The 13,363-nt window shown below is 41.7% G+C and overlaps 1 protein-coding gene across 12 annotated transcripts in view; it reads left to right on the top strand.

The window, feature by feature from the left end:
• meis2a (Meis homeobox 2a) overlaps nt 1-3,553 on the top strand; it is a 203,375-nt gene extending 199,822 nt beyond the window's left edge. For all 12 annotated transcript variants that reach the window (XM_061843234.1, XM_061843236.1, XM_061843235.1 and 9 more), the window contains one exon: nt 1,850-3,553. Coding sequence is in view for 2 of the 12 variants with exons in the window: in XM_061843240.1 (XP_061699224.1) it covers nt 1,850-1,959 (110 nt within the window). In the remaining 10 variants the exon portion in view is untranslated. The remainder of the gene's footprint in view (nt 1-1,849) is intronic.
• Nucleotides 3,554-13,363: the final 9,810 nt, after the last annotated feature.

A 13,363-nucleotide genomic window follows, 5' to 3' on the forward strand; every position in this document is an offset into this window, starting at 1 on the left:
TAACAGGAGCTGCTGCAGGTTATACGGAGGCCAAAGGGGGCACCTCGTGCCCGTCGACGCCCCCACCCCCACCCCCACCCACCTTGAATGATTTATTTATTTTATGACCCCCGGTAGTGAGCTTTTAAGAGAGCTGCTCTCCCAAATATGTGCGTTTCCAATGATCTGACGTGCGACGGCGGGGCATTGGAAAACGGGCCCAGCTCTCAGCCAATGAGACCGGTCATTAATCTCGCAAGCGAGCGCCCCCCTCCCCCGCCCGCCGCCAGTCCACCTTTCCTCGGCGCTGTGTCCTCCTCTTCCCCTCACAAGGGCCCTCCAGTGTCATTTCTTAATTGCGGTGTACTAAGGTGCAGGAATGCAGCCGGCGAACATGCTTAGTGACCTTGCGGCGACCCCCCCCCCCTCCCTCCCCTCCTATTACAGCTCCTAATCCCCCAGGGGTTCACATTACAAAGCGGGCCGGCCACGCAAACCCAGACCCGGACCTAGAACCAGGCTCCCTGGCTCCAGCAGCAGCAAACAACCCCCACCCCCATGCGATGTTACTCTTTCGAACAAACGCAAAAGCCGATAAAATGTACAAAAATGGCCTCGATCGAAAAGTCTCAAGAAGCCACGGGAAATTCGTCATTCCCGTTTGAAGCGGCCATCTTGCCGTCATCTTGTCGACTTCCTGGTGGCCGTCAAAGCCGAATTCGTTGTAAATTCAGAATCAGAAGCCGATTCGCTGGGGAGCGGGAGTTTTGGTAGACGTCTATCAGGAGAACTGTCATGAGCAAGGCCGGACCCGGCCAAGAGGGGCGTGGCCTGGCCACCGCTCTGTGGGGGTTCCATTTCTGACACCTGTCGCCGGTCACAGCTGTGTCACATGAGGCGCTGTATTTAAGTTGGAGTTCTGGCACTGGTTTTTGCCACTTCGTTGAGTATGCTTTCCCGCGTCCAGGGTTGCTCCGCCCCTGCGCCGTCAAGTCACACTTTTGGTTATGCTCTTTAGTTGACTCAAAGTTATCGGACATTGTTTCTTGTGTTCTGGATCCTGCCTTGTTGGACTGTGTTATCGTGCAAAACTTTCGTTTATAATAAAACCCGCTGAACATCATGTCCTCGTCGTGGAGTCCTGCATTTGGGTCCGCCTGTGCACCTTCGGTTCGTGGCAGAGTTGGCCTGCAAAAAGTTCTCAACAACCCCTTTTCAGAGAGACCGAGGAAGTCGGGAAGCCATTTTGAATTCAAGTGTGTATTTTACGGCCATGATGGAGTGAACTGGATGTTCGGCACTTTGTTTTGAGGCGGCCATTTTAGGCTGAAAACACAAAAAGATTCCGGTTCAATCTGCAATTAAACTCGGCATCTTTTTGCTGTGAATCGCCTGTGAAAACCACTCGCCCCCCCACCACAACTGTAAGTAAACTTTCTTTCGGCTTGTCCCGTTAGGGGTCGCCGCAGCGTGACATCTCAGATGAACGCTCATATTTGTTTGGGACAGTTTATACACGGATTCCCTTCCTGACCCAACCCCTTATGGGGGAGTGGAGGCCCCAGTGAGATATGAACTCCCGACCCCTGGTTTGCCAAACCGATGCGCTAACCACTGAGCTTTTGGGCCTCCCTGATTTGGTTTGGTTGGCACAGTTTTCACGCCGGATGCCCTTTTCTGCCGCAACCCCCAGTGAGAAGCGAACTCACCGCTCCTGGTTTACCAAACCAAAGCTCTAACCACTGAGCTATGACACCCCCCCCCCCCCCACGGGTGGCAACAGTCAATTCGAAAGTGTTGTGTGTCGATGTCATCAAAACAAGCAAAAATGAGTGTTGACGTGTCGTCTTCTTCTTCTTCTCGTCGTCAGGTCTGCCAGGCGTGCCGGCCGACTACGTACCTCAGAGCGGTCCTATGGGCGTGAGCATGGCCCCCGGCCCCCCCGGCCCCTTACAGCAACCCCCCCCCCCCCTCCGATGACCTCCCACCCCGGCCGGCTGCGTCGTCCCCCCCACCACCACCACGGAGGAGGCCGCTCATCCCGCCCAGGGATGTCTGCGCAGAGACCCCGCCACCCCCTCGACTCCCCCCACCCCTTTGCTCACGCCCATGGACCACGCCACTGCAGGAGCGGGCCTGGACATCCACGCCTGACAGTCAGAAGGGAAACTTTTGTAGGGCGACCGCCTTTTTTAAATAAAGAAAGAGGGCAACAAAAAAAAAAAAAAGGGCAGCGGTGCCCTTTTTTCAGACTTATTTTTTAAAAAAAGTAACAATCGGAAAAGCCTTTCGGAGCCGAACTGAAGAATTCCAGACAAACTGTGACAACCACAACTTTTTTTTTTTCTAACATTTGTTACATTTTCACCCGAGCGGAGGACCAAGTTGACTTTGTAAAGTCTTGGGCTTAAAAAAAAAAAAATACCCACAAAAACAAACAAAAAAAACTCCAAACACTCTTTTCACGTGGCGCTTCTGTCAAAGAGGGAGAGAAACATCACTCTGGAAGACTTTAAAAAGGATGGGAAAAAAAACTCCAAGAGTTATAACTACTGTAGTATAATTAAAAAAAATATATAGGTAAATAAGTTAAAACTTGTTTTGGATCACACTTTTTTTTTTTTTTTTTTTTTTTTTTTAGTTTTTAGGATTTAACCCTTTTCGGAGGATTCGCAGCACAGCACTACGTCAACAAAGAAGAAGATGGAACATCTCAAAAGGCTTCAACATGGGCCACCAGGTCCTTAACACCCCCCACCCCAGGCATGATAGAAACAGGCTGCTGGATGATTTGTCATGCCTTTAAAAAAAAAAAAAATTAAAGGCTCTTGAATGAATGTTTTTAACGGAAAACAAAAACATTGTTGAAAATTGCCCAAGCACTGGATTGTGTTGGTTTTTTTTTTTTATACTTTTTTTTTTCTACTTCGGGACTCTCACCGTTAAAAGAGCCGAGTGAAGGAAGAAAAAAGAAAAGGGGGGAGAAACGCAAACACACACACACACACACACACACATGAGGACACACGTCGGATGTGCGGCACTGGATGGAGAAAAGCTGTTGATGCACCCCCCCAAAAAAAAAATTAAATTATGAACTCGATGCTTTTTGGGGGGTTGAAACAACACACACACACACACATGAAAAAAAAAAAAGCTGAGACTATTGTAACAAACTTCGTACAGAGTTCAAGTCTATTAATTGTTTCCTGTTAGATATTCTATGTGTTTACCTCAATTGAAAACGAATGTTTTTTGCTAGTTTCAGATCTGCTGTGGCATTGATATTGTACATGTCCATGAATTCCTTCCTCTTCTGTTTGATTTTGCTTCATTTTTGTTTTTGTTTTTTTTCTGTCGTTTGTTTTCTCAGCACGTGTTCCTCACTAGAAGATAAGATTCCGTCTCCCTTAAAAGCTTTGTCAAAAAGAAGAAAAAAAAAACAAAAACAAAACGTAACAGGAAAAAAAAAAACATTCAAAAAAATTACTTGTATGAGGACTGTGACGTATTGTTTTAAAAGGTGTTCGGTCACAAAATGCTGTAATAAATATTTCATTTTTGATTTTTAGTAGATTTTTGCCTGATGGACTTGCGTGTTATCCATTCCATTGCAGCACATTGTTATAATCTTTACTTTTTAATTGTATTTTTTTAAAAATTCCATTTATACAACTTGGGTCTTTTTTGCATAACTAAAATAATTTTTGATCATGGAAACACTTGAACGTTGATCATATATACATTGTTGTATATACACTTAAGACATTTAGTAGGACATTATTTCTTTAGAAAAGATTACTTCAAAAATATATATACTTTTGCACTCATTAGCTTCCGTACCCTGGCAACGTTTTTGATATGTGCTATTCTTTAAAGAAAACATGAGTGACCAAGCAAAATACATTAAAAAAAATAAAAATAAAAATGGTGTTTAAATTCAACAAAAAGGCATTTTAGAACAGCACAATAATTCATCAAAACAGAATTAAAGCAAATTATGAGTTCATCCCCATTCAGTCATTTAATATTTATAAAAGAAAGGTTATACATATATTTACAACATAGAAGTAAAAAAAAAATTATGAGGTACCCAAAAAAAAAATCAATAATTGCTGAAAAAAATATACTTCTTCAAGCTTTAACCCTAAAAAAAAAGTAAAGATAGTGATTAGGTTCTTTTTCTATGTATACAATATATTCTAGATGTAAATAAAACAAGCTAATATTCCGAAATATATATCAGAAAAGAAACTTGTTTTAGCTTTACACACATACCACATCCATGAAAAATGTTTTATTTCAAAAGGATTATATTCCACAAAGGCAAAAAAAAAAAATGGAAAAGAACGTTGACTTTATTTTCACAATGTTTTTTTTAAATTTTAAAAATATGTATTGTGAAATACTATGCAAGAAAACCACAATGTCTAATGTTTGCAGCCAGAAAAGGAGAAAGTGGAACAAATGCGCTGCGTTGCTTTCGCTTGGGCGTTTGGCAGCGACGCCTGTTGGCCACGTTGGTTACTGCACCTGCAGCAGCAGCAGCTGCAGCGTTCTCCTCAGGCTCGAGGAGGCCATTTCTCTCTCTCTCTCTCTCTCTCTCTCTTTCTTTCTCTTTATCTCTCTTTCCTTCTTTCTGCTCGAGGCGTCTCCTCGTAGCTCGCCAGCGAAGTCACGAAGCCGCTCCACGGACCGGAACCTTTTCAAGCTCCTCGTCCACATTGGAAAACGACTTATTTGCTTTTCATAATTTCATTTTTTTTTAAACTAAGAGATGAATTTTATTCACAGCTCCGCACGTGCACTCACCAAGTACTTAAATAAGAACGGAAAAATAATTTAGTTTCATGCTTCAAGTGTCTTAACGTATGATCCGTTCCTTAAATTCATTTTTCATTTTTAAAAGGCCTTTAAAATGAATTAAACCTGTTTTTTTTTTTTTTTTTTTACTGACTGTATATTTAGACGTTTTCATTTGTGTTGTAAATGTTTGATTTCGAGACGTATTTTTGTTAGGTGCCAAAACATCACAAAAATGCACCGTGAGTAACTTTTAGAAACCCAGTCTTTATTTGAACATTTATAAACATAGATATATTTATTTTAATTCTAGAACAAGCGGATTGAATGCAGGTTTTGCTACAGGATTTGTCATTATTTGAAAATACTATGTTTTTCTAGTTGTATACGTGTTACTACTCATCGGATTATAAATAGATGTCAATTAAAATCAGTTTTTTTAAGAAACTATTCGAATTCATGTTTTAAAAAAATCAAAACTATATTTGTAATAACACAATTTACCTCAAATTAGTTGGCTTGTTTTGGCCTTACAGGCCGCAATTTGAACTCACTTTTTCATTCTCATTTGTTTTATCGACGATTTATTTATTTTTTTTGCCTTGAAAATATCTTGTCGTCCTTCTCGCTCTTTTCTTCTTTTTTTTTGCATTTTTTTTGTTCTCGCACGCATTTGCGCGACCATTTTGTTTCTCCCCCCACCCCTCTCAATTTTTATTCCAAGCAAAAAAGGAAAGATCAGATGGAAAATGACCATAAAAGGGTTTAAAAAAAACGAGGATGATTTTCATATTAATAGTTTCTTTTCTCTGTGTAGTCCAGCGGACCCCCCCCCCCCCCCTTGCAGGAGGAGACAGAAGGTAGATTGCCTGTGTGCTGTTTTCCTTGCGTCCATGTGTCTTGACAGGGGATGATGGATGATCCGGGCTGAACCAAACAACTCCGCCCCTTCATCTCCTCCCTGTCACACGAAGCCAACGCACCCCCCCACCTCACCCTCAACCTCACCTCCCCAAACACACACACACAAACATCAAACAGAAAAGTCACGTTTTATGTTTATGTATAAGTATTTTTTTTTTTTTTTGCGTATGTCCTGTTTTTTTTTTGTCCTCGATATTATTTGCACATTTTTGGTGTTTCCATGACGACGTTGTGCGGGTCACGGGTGGGGCGTAAATCGGGTTGCGAGGCTTGGGGAGGGGTGGGGGGAAGGTCCGCATTTGGCCCGATCATTTATCAATGTCAGCCACATAATGATTCTCCCTGCAGTCCCCCTATTGATGAGGATAATTACATTAGCTCAGAGTGAGTGATCAATAAAAGCCCGCAGAGAAAATGCTTTATTATAGGCAGCCTGCAGCAAGAAAGAAAAGAAAAGAAAGGATGAAAGAAAGAAAAATAAAAAAAGACGACAAAAGAAAGGTTTTCGAGACGCAGGATTAAAAAACCCCATAAAGGAATTACATTCCTACATGCAAAAAAAGGCTGTGTTTAATGATTATAACGTCTTAATTTTTTTAAAAACTTGTGCATACATATTTGTTTTGATTTGAATAGAAACGTGATTTTCCCACGCTCATATAAGAAAAAAAGAATGAGGGATTTCGATCAAGCCGACGTGGGCGCGTTTTACAGAGAGCACTTTCTTCGTGTTTTGGAAAATAATGGTTATTATTATCCATCATCGGAGTTTATTTCGAGGTGGCGCATAAAAGAGATTTTCCAAGGGTCAGATTTTGCTGCATGCTTCATATTTATTTCAAATCAACTTTTAGTTGCGCTAATTCTATTCAATAATCAATTTGATCGCATCTCACACGTTTTCTCTTTATTCTATCCAACAAGGGACACGTGATTTCATTTTTAATGCATTTTTTGACATTGTCATTCATTTATGATATTTCCCATTTTTTTATACAGGACAACGGGTGATTTCTAAAGTAGAATTACATAAAAACATTTTAAACGGTCCTTATTTGCAGGCTGGGCGAATAAATCACACGCAAAGATTTTAATATTTGCTCGGATGCATTTTGATTTATGCATTTGATTTTTCAGGATCAACAACTCTTCTCACTTCATATTTAAATGCTAAATTGTAACAGTTTTTTTTAAAAAAAATCTTTCAGCAAAAACTGGGCAGACAAAAAACCCATTTAAGCATCATTTTGTTTGCTTGTTAACTGTTATTATTATTATTATATTCCTTTTTGTGGGGGGGGGGTCTTATGATTTCTTGCTGCACGGCTTATGCCTTCCCCCATTTATGCCCCCACACTTGAGCAGACGCCTGAATGCTTAAAAATGACTGGCACTCACATTCAGCCCCCCTCCCTTAAATAAAACGTACATAACACTCAAATAAATCTTAATGATGTAAAAAAAAAATTAAAAAATGTCGAATAAGAGGAGCCGCGAGGAGGCTTGAGAACGCAATACTGACCACTTGGGGGAGAGAATTTTAAAAATATCATAAAAAAAAGAAAAGGCAAGCAGGCCTTGAGACATCCGAACGCTTAATTTCGATCTCTTAAGAGTGATTTAAGAAAAATAAGAACGAATATTAATTCGTGTATTAATCTTTTGTCTTCTCTGCATGTCACATTTGTCACACTCGAGGTTGCTTGATCGCCTCTTGCGCAGCATCAAATTAAAATAAAAATCCCCTCCCTTTATTTTCAACACATTGAAACCAATCAAAGATCGCTTTTTCAAGTTTTTAAAAAAATAGCTGAATAAACGTTGTTTTTAACGGCATGGTGTGCAAGTTGATCAATATGCATGTTATTAATTAAACGTGCAACCTAGCGACCCCTACAGGAGGCCAAAGTAAAAGGATTGCAGCTTTGTAGCCATGGGGGGGGGGGGTAATCAAAAGAAGAAAAAGAAAACTATTTTTCTTCAAATTTTATCTTATTTTGGTGCTTTTGGACCTGGGAGTGTCTTGAAAATCACGTGACCTGAATAATTAGAATACTGTGTGGATTTCAGGAATATTTCAATACAATTCAATAAAATTTATGAATTGAGTTGATATCATTGAGTACGCCTGGCTCGTAGTTCTGCGGACTGGGGTTAGACCTCGCCAACCTGTGTCGAGATTGGCCGGAGGACTCGTGCGGACTCCGTGGAAAAAAGAAGAAGATGAAATTAGAGAACGGTTAAGTGAAACATGAGTGGAATCACGGCCGAGATCGGAATATTAGCGTCTTCTCGGACGCAGAGACGCAAGATATTCCTCATCCGCGGCCTCCTTTCGGAGAACTGTCAGATGTTGTCGGCTCCAAGAACAGTTCGAGGAAAATTTGTTGAATCTTATGCGAGTCTAAAAAAACAAAACCCGCGCAGTTTCTGGTTTTCAAAAATTCTGGTCTAAACTGAAAAAAAAAAAAAACCCAAAAGATATAATCTACATTTTTTGCAGTTGTAGGTTAATGTAGAGGTTTTTAGTCAGTTCACAATATTTGCAAAACCATGCATACAAACTGTTTTGACACCAAAATATTACGCAGAATGAATGATGATAGAAAATTGGTTTTATAGAATGAACGGAACTATTTAAGCCTAAGAAAAAAGTTCTTAAATGGTTTTGGTCCTACTTGGAGGAAAGGAGCTACTTTGTAACCATTGGAAGTGCCCAATTTCAACAAATGGCAATGACCTTTGGGGTCCCTCAGGGGTCAGTTCTTGGACCCTTCCTGTTCAGCCTTTATATGCTACCCTTGGGTCGAATTTTTCAAAACTTTTATTTTGACTCTCATAGCTATGCTGACGACATACAGTTATATTTATCAGTGTCCCCAGGTGAATACAGTTCAATTGTGGTATTTTGTCACTGTCTAAAGCAGATAAACAACTGGACGAGCCCAGATTTTCTTCCACTAAACCACAACAAAACTGATACAATTGTTTTTGGCAATTAAGAAAAGAGAATTGTTGTTAGTAAATACCTGGACTCCATCCATCCATCCATCTCATCCATTTTCTACCGCTTCTTCGGGTCAGGTCGGGGGAAAGTAGCTTCAGCAGGGATACCCAGACTTCCCTTTCCCCAACCAATTTTTCCAGTTCTTCCGGAGGGATCCCGAGGCGTTCCCAGGCCGGGATGAGAGACATAGTCTATCCAGCGTGTCCTGGGTCATCCCCAGGGTCTCTTTCCCGACCTTACTTGGATTCACTATCTTTAAAAACCAATCCACGTCACTTCCATGTAACTTGTACCACAAGGTACTTCAGTTATGTAGTCTCTCAATCTGAAGACTAGGGGGCAAAATATAAAAGATACATGCGGTAGATTATAGAAAAAGAACTCATATGTACAAAACGTAGGAAAATATGATGCCATTGTACCTATTCATGTTAACGACAATACGAAGTGAATATCAAGTCATGATAGAAAAATGTGACAACTGAAGCAATACTTAATAATACCATCGCTTACCGGCTCGGACGTCATCCATTTTTTGCAGAGCATCTACCAAATATTTTCGTTTCTTCAAGTCTACTTACCTAATTCGGGTGGCACACAGACTGTTGCGGCGAGGCAGAAAAATTCGGAAGCCGCAGTGATGAAAAATAATTTTTTTTTTTGGGGGGGGGGGGGGCATCACTACAGCAGCTAGTAAAGAGTAGCAGTGGACGGGTGGGCGTGTGGTGGGAGTGGCTTGTTTTTATCTCCAGTAGATTATAAACGCACTGTGTCCAACCGCGGCGGCATCAACATTTGCGGCGATAATGACAGGCGGCCGCCCGCGCTATCTTATCTTCGGGCCAGGTAGCGCTGTACCTGGGGTGGGGGTGTAACCGTAGCGATAAGCAGCATTTGGACCAATAGGAAGCCTCTCAGGCCCCCACGGCGCGGGTTAATGGAGAACGCCACTGGAGACGGGAAGTGCTCGGAAAAGTGAAAAGCACTTTATGGCACACCTGAATGCCCCGGCGTTGGGTTTCCCGTCCCACTCCCGGTGGGAGAAGTCCATTACGGGGGCCACAACACAGTGCGGTCGCAAGTGGGGGGGCGACAGAGCTCAAGTGAGGTGAGTGACAACACCACGTCCCGCCATTCATCGGGTGAGCCCAGGGGGATTCCCCCCGGGGATGTGGCAGGGTCGCACTGGAGAACCGGACTCGGTTCAGATAAGACTTTCTCAAGGTGTAAAAGTTCACCGTAGGGATGGGCGTTGGACTGCAGGGGGAAAAGATCAACTCCAATTTGTTATTTTCAAATACTAAACAAACAAGGAAAGTGAATGTTACAATTATGCAGTTGAGCAATTAAATGCTAACTTTCTTAGCTTGGGTAAACGTGTTCTAGCGTCGTCAGATAGCTCGTGCCAACTTTTCTACCTTGGATAAACTCATGGTAACCTCTCTAACTTTGGTAAACTCACAGCAACATTATTAGCAATGTTAAACCGAAAAAAAATATTATCTGCGGTCAGGTCACGTTAACATTGCTATGAAGGGAACAGTTGTGCTAGCGTCACAAGCAAGGGTAAATGTGCTAACTGCGCTAGCCTGTGTAAACTCATGCCAACTTTCCTAGCTAGGGCGAAGCTTTGCAAACTTCTAACCTGGGCAAATGGGCTTACCTCACTATGCTGGGTTGTGCTAAATTGACTAGACTAGTGGTGCCCAGACTTTTTTTTTACCCCAAGATCTACTTTTCAAGCAGCCAGCCTCTCACGATCGACCAGCTTTGCACGTGCGCATCACCACAACTTCCATAAATAGGAGGCGAGTTTGCCAGAAGGTCCCCTTATGTGCGTGTGAGCGACGGATTTGGCCACACCTGAATCAAGCGGAAAGTGGATGACAGGCTAACATCCCTTTTTTTTGTGTTTTTTTGGGGCACGACCAAACCTCGATCTCGATCGACGCACTGAGCACCCGTGGACTAGACCTGGTGAACTCCTGGAAATTTTGCTAGCCTTGGTAAATTGGGTAAACTTGTTGCAACTTCGCTAGTGTAAACTTCACATATGTAAATATGTTAAATTCACTAGCTTGCGTAAACTTGCTAACTTTGATTGTCTAGGTAAACCTGTGCTAACTCCACTAGCTTGGGAAAAATCCAGCTAACTTTGCTAACCTGGGTAAGCTCGTTCTATATTCACTAGCCTGTGTAAACTCACGCTAACTTTGCTAGCCAAAGTAAACTTGTGACAACTTTTTGTTGGGCTAACTTTACTATCATGGGTAAACCCGCACTAACAGCACCATCTTGGTTAAATGGAATATGGATTGCTGGATGGACCTTCTTTGGCGTCGTAATCAATGTTCTGAATTCCTGTTTCCACTTAAGGGTTTTATCTAGTAGAATTGGCAGTAGATTAGATGTTAATTTTTATCATCAGACACCAAACTAGTTGAAACTGAATGAACAGTGACAGCTAGTTGGTATTAGAGAACCCCATTTTCCGTCAGTTGCTTCCTGATATATCGACACTTATTCACACAATCGGCAGAATCCTGAACGATCAAGGTTCCCGATTGTAACCAGCAGCGCGCTGCGATGTGATATCACCAATCTTGTAAAATTGAAACGTACGTTTGTCCCTTGAGGGCCGAAGTCCTGTAAGTCACCCGCTGACGCCGCCGCCGCATTTGGACACGGAGGTGTACATTTACCAGTTGGCGGCAAGTCAAGGACGACACGGCTGCAGAGGGTTTTGTCGGTGATGAAAATGAGACAAATGGGTCACATGACATGACAAACGCGCTAAGTCAGCATCTTCACGTTTTTAATCCGAAATTCATCTGCGGTTGCTAGTTGTGTGGGTCATTCTAGAACGGGAGGACATTTTTTTCTTTTCACCTGGGATATTTCTGATAATATAAGGACAAAAAACAGAAATTTGCTGTACATAAAAGTTGAAAGCAAAAGAGAGACAATAATTAGGAGGCCAGCTTGCTATTACGTGCGTGCGATCGACGTATCTGGCAAACCTGAATCAAGCGAAGAGATGAGTGATAGCATTACATCTTTTTTTTTTTTTTTGGCATGCGATCGACCAAAACTGCCTCGCGATCGACACATAGGGCACCCCTGTTATAAACAAAGAATATTTGGCATAACAGACGTGGAAAAATAATATCACAATACTTACAAGGCATGCATTCTTTATCCTCTGCAAAGAAAAACCAATATGAAGAATTGATGCAGTTAAAGGAGCAAAAATGGTTTAATTTCTTTGCAATCTATTCAATTACTTATTTTTTTTTTTTACCAAGTACAATTAACGTATCAAAATAATACAACTTGACATTCTTGGTGCTTAGATTGTCCTCCAATTTTGGAATGACCCATACAGTGAGTCCTCAGTCTATACTTAAAAAATACTTTGTATGAAAAACAAATACATTGAAATAAACAAGATTAGTTTAAATTGAATACATTAAAAATAAAAATAATAAAATAATTAAAATAAATAAATGAACTACTAAAAATAAAACAAATTCAAATTAAATTCAATAAACAAGATTACTTAGCATTACTGCTGAGAGATGAACAGAGAAGAAGGAGGGGAGGCTGTGCTTAGCTATTGCAAAGGAACCCGGTCCTCAATCCTCTCCATCTCGACAAGTATTAAACTTGTTTTGTGATCATTGTATCCGATATAGGAACGGAACCCTTCACATGTGCTAAAATCCGGACTTTGTCTTTAATAATTGTCACCACGGTCGACCGACTGAAGCCTCGGTGGTGTTGGTGTCTCTCCTTTCTCCAATCTTTTTATGATCTTGTGCTTTGTTTCCATGGTAATTGATTTTCTTTTGGCTGCAGAAGCATTGCTAAAAGCCACTGCTTTCTTCCTTGGGGCGATAATGTCTAAAAAGGAGGGCGAAAAAAATGCAAAAATACTCTGACCGCACAAACGCGGAGAAGAATTTGCCAGACAAAATGGGGGACAGGCGTTGTAAAGTCGAAAACGTCTTAGGTCTACTGCTAAGACGTAGAGTCTATTTTTAGACATGGTATTTGTGCACCTGTGGATACCGAGCAGGCTGCCTCTTCCTTCCCGTTCGGTTCGCACGCGGTCAGGAGATGACACTCTTTGTGGGTCGCTCCTGTCACAGCACAAATGCCACACAAGGGGGAGGAGGGGTTGGGAAGCAGGGGAGTGAGGTGACCTTTCGAACGGTCCACGTCGGAACGTGCCGATTGGCACGCCTGTTGCTCAGGTAGAGGACGCAAGATTCGTCGTGCTACTTTTGGCCCAGTACTGTATATCACTTCCATATTGTACAAACTCAAGTGTCCAACCTCATTGGAAGCAACCTGTGAGATTCTTGCTGATTTGAGCGGACGTTAAACTGCTTTGAAGTTCTGGTTGAATCGGACATGGACTTAAGTTCATCCTCAATCAATTTTATTTTATTTTTTTCCAAGGGGTGGTTTGCACTTTTAAAACGGCAGGCAAGGTTTGAATCCAGCCTTACTTCACTCATCCAGTACTCGTCGGGCCTCGATGCGAATATGAAAGTGCAAAGTTGCGATAGTCACAGAGAACAAATATCCAGCTTCAAATGAATAATAACGTGTTGACACTTAACACATTACAGAGACTTAAAAAAT

This window comes from Syngnathoides biaculeatus, chromosome 15 (assembly GCF_019802595.1).
Source record: "Syngnathoides biaculeatus isolate LvHL_M chromosome 15, ASM1980259v1, whole genome shotgun sequence".
NCBI lineage: Eukaryota > Metazoa > Chordata > Actinopteri > Syngnathiformes > Syngnathidae > Syngnathoides > Syngnathoides biaculeatus.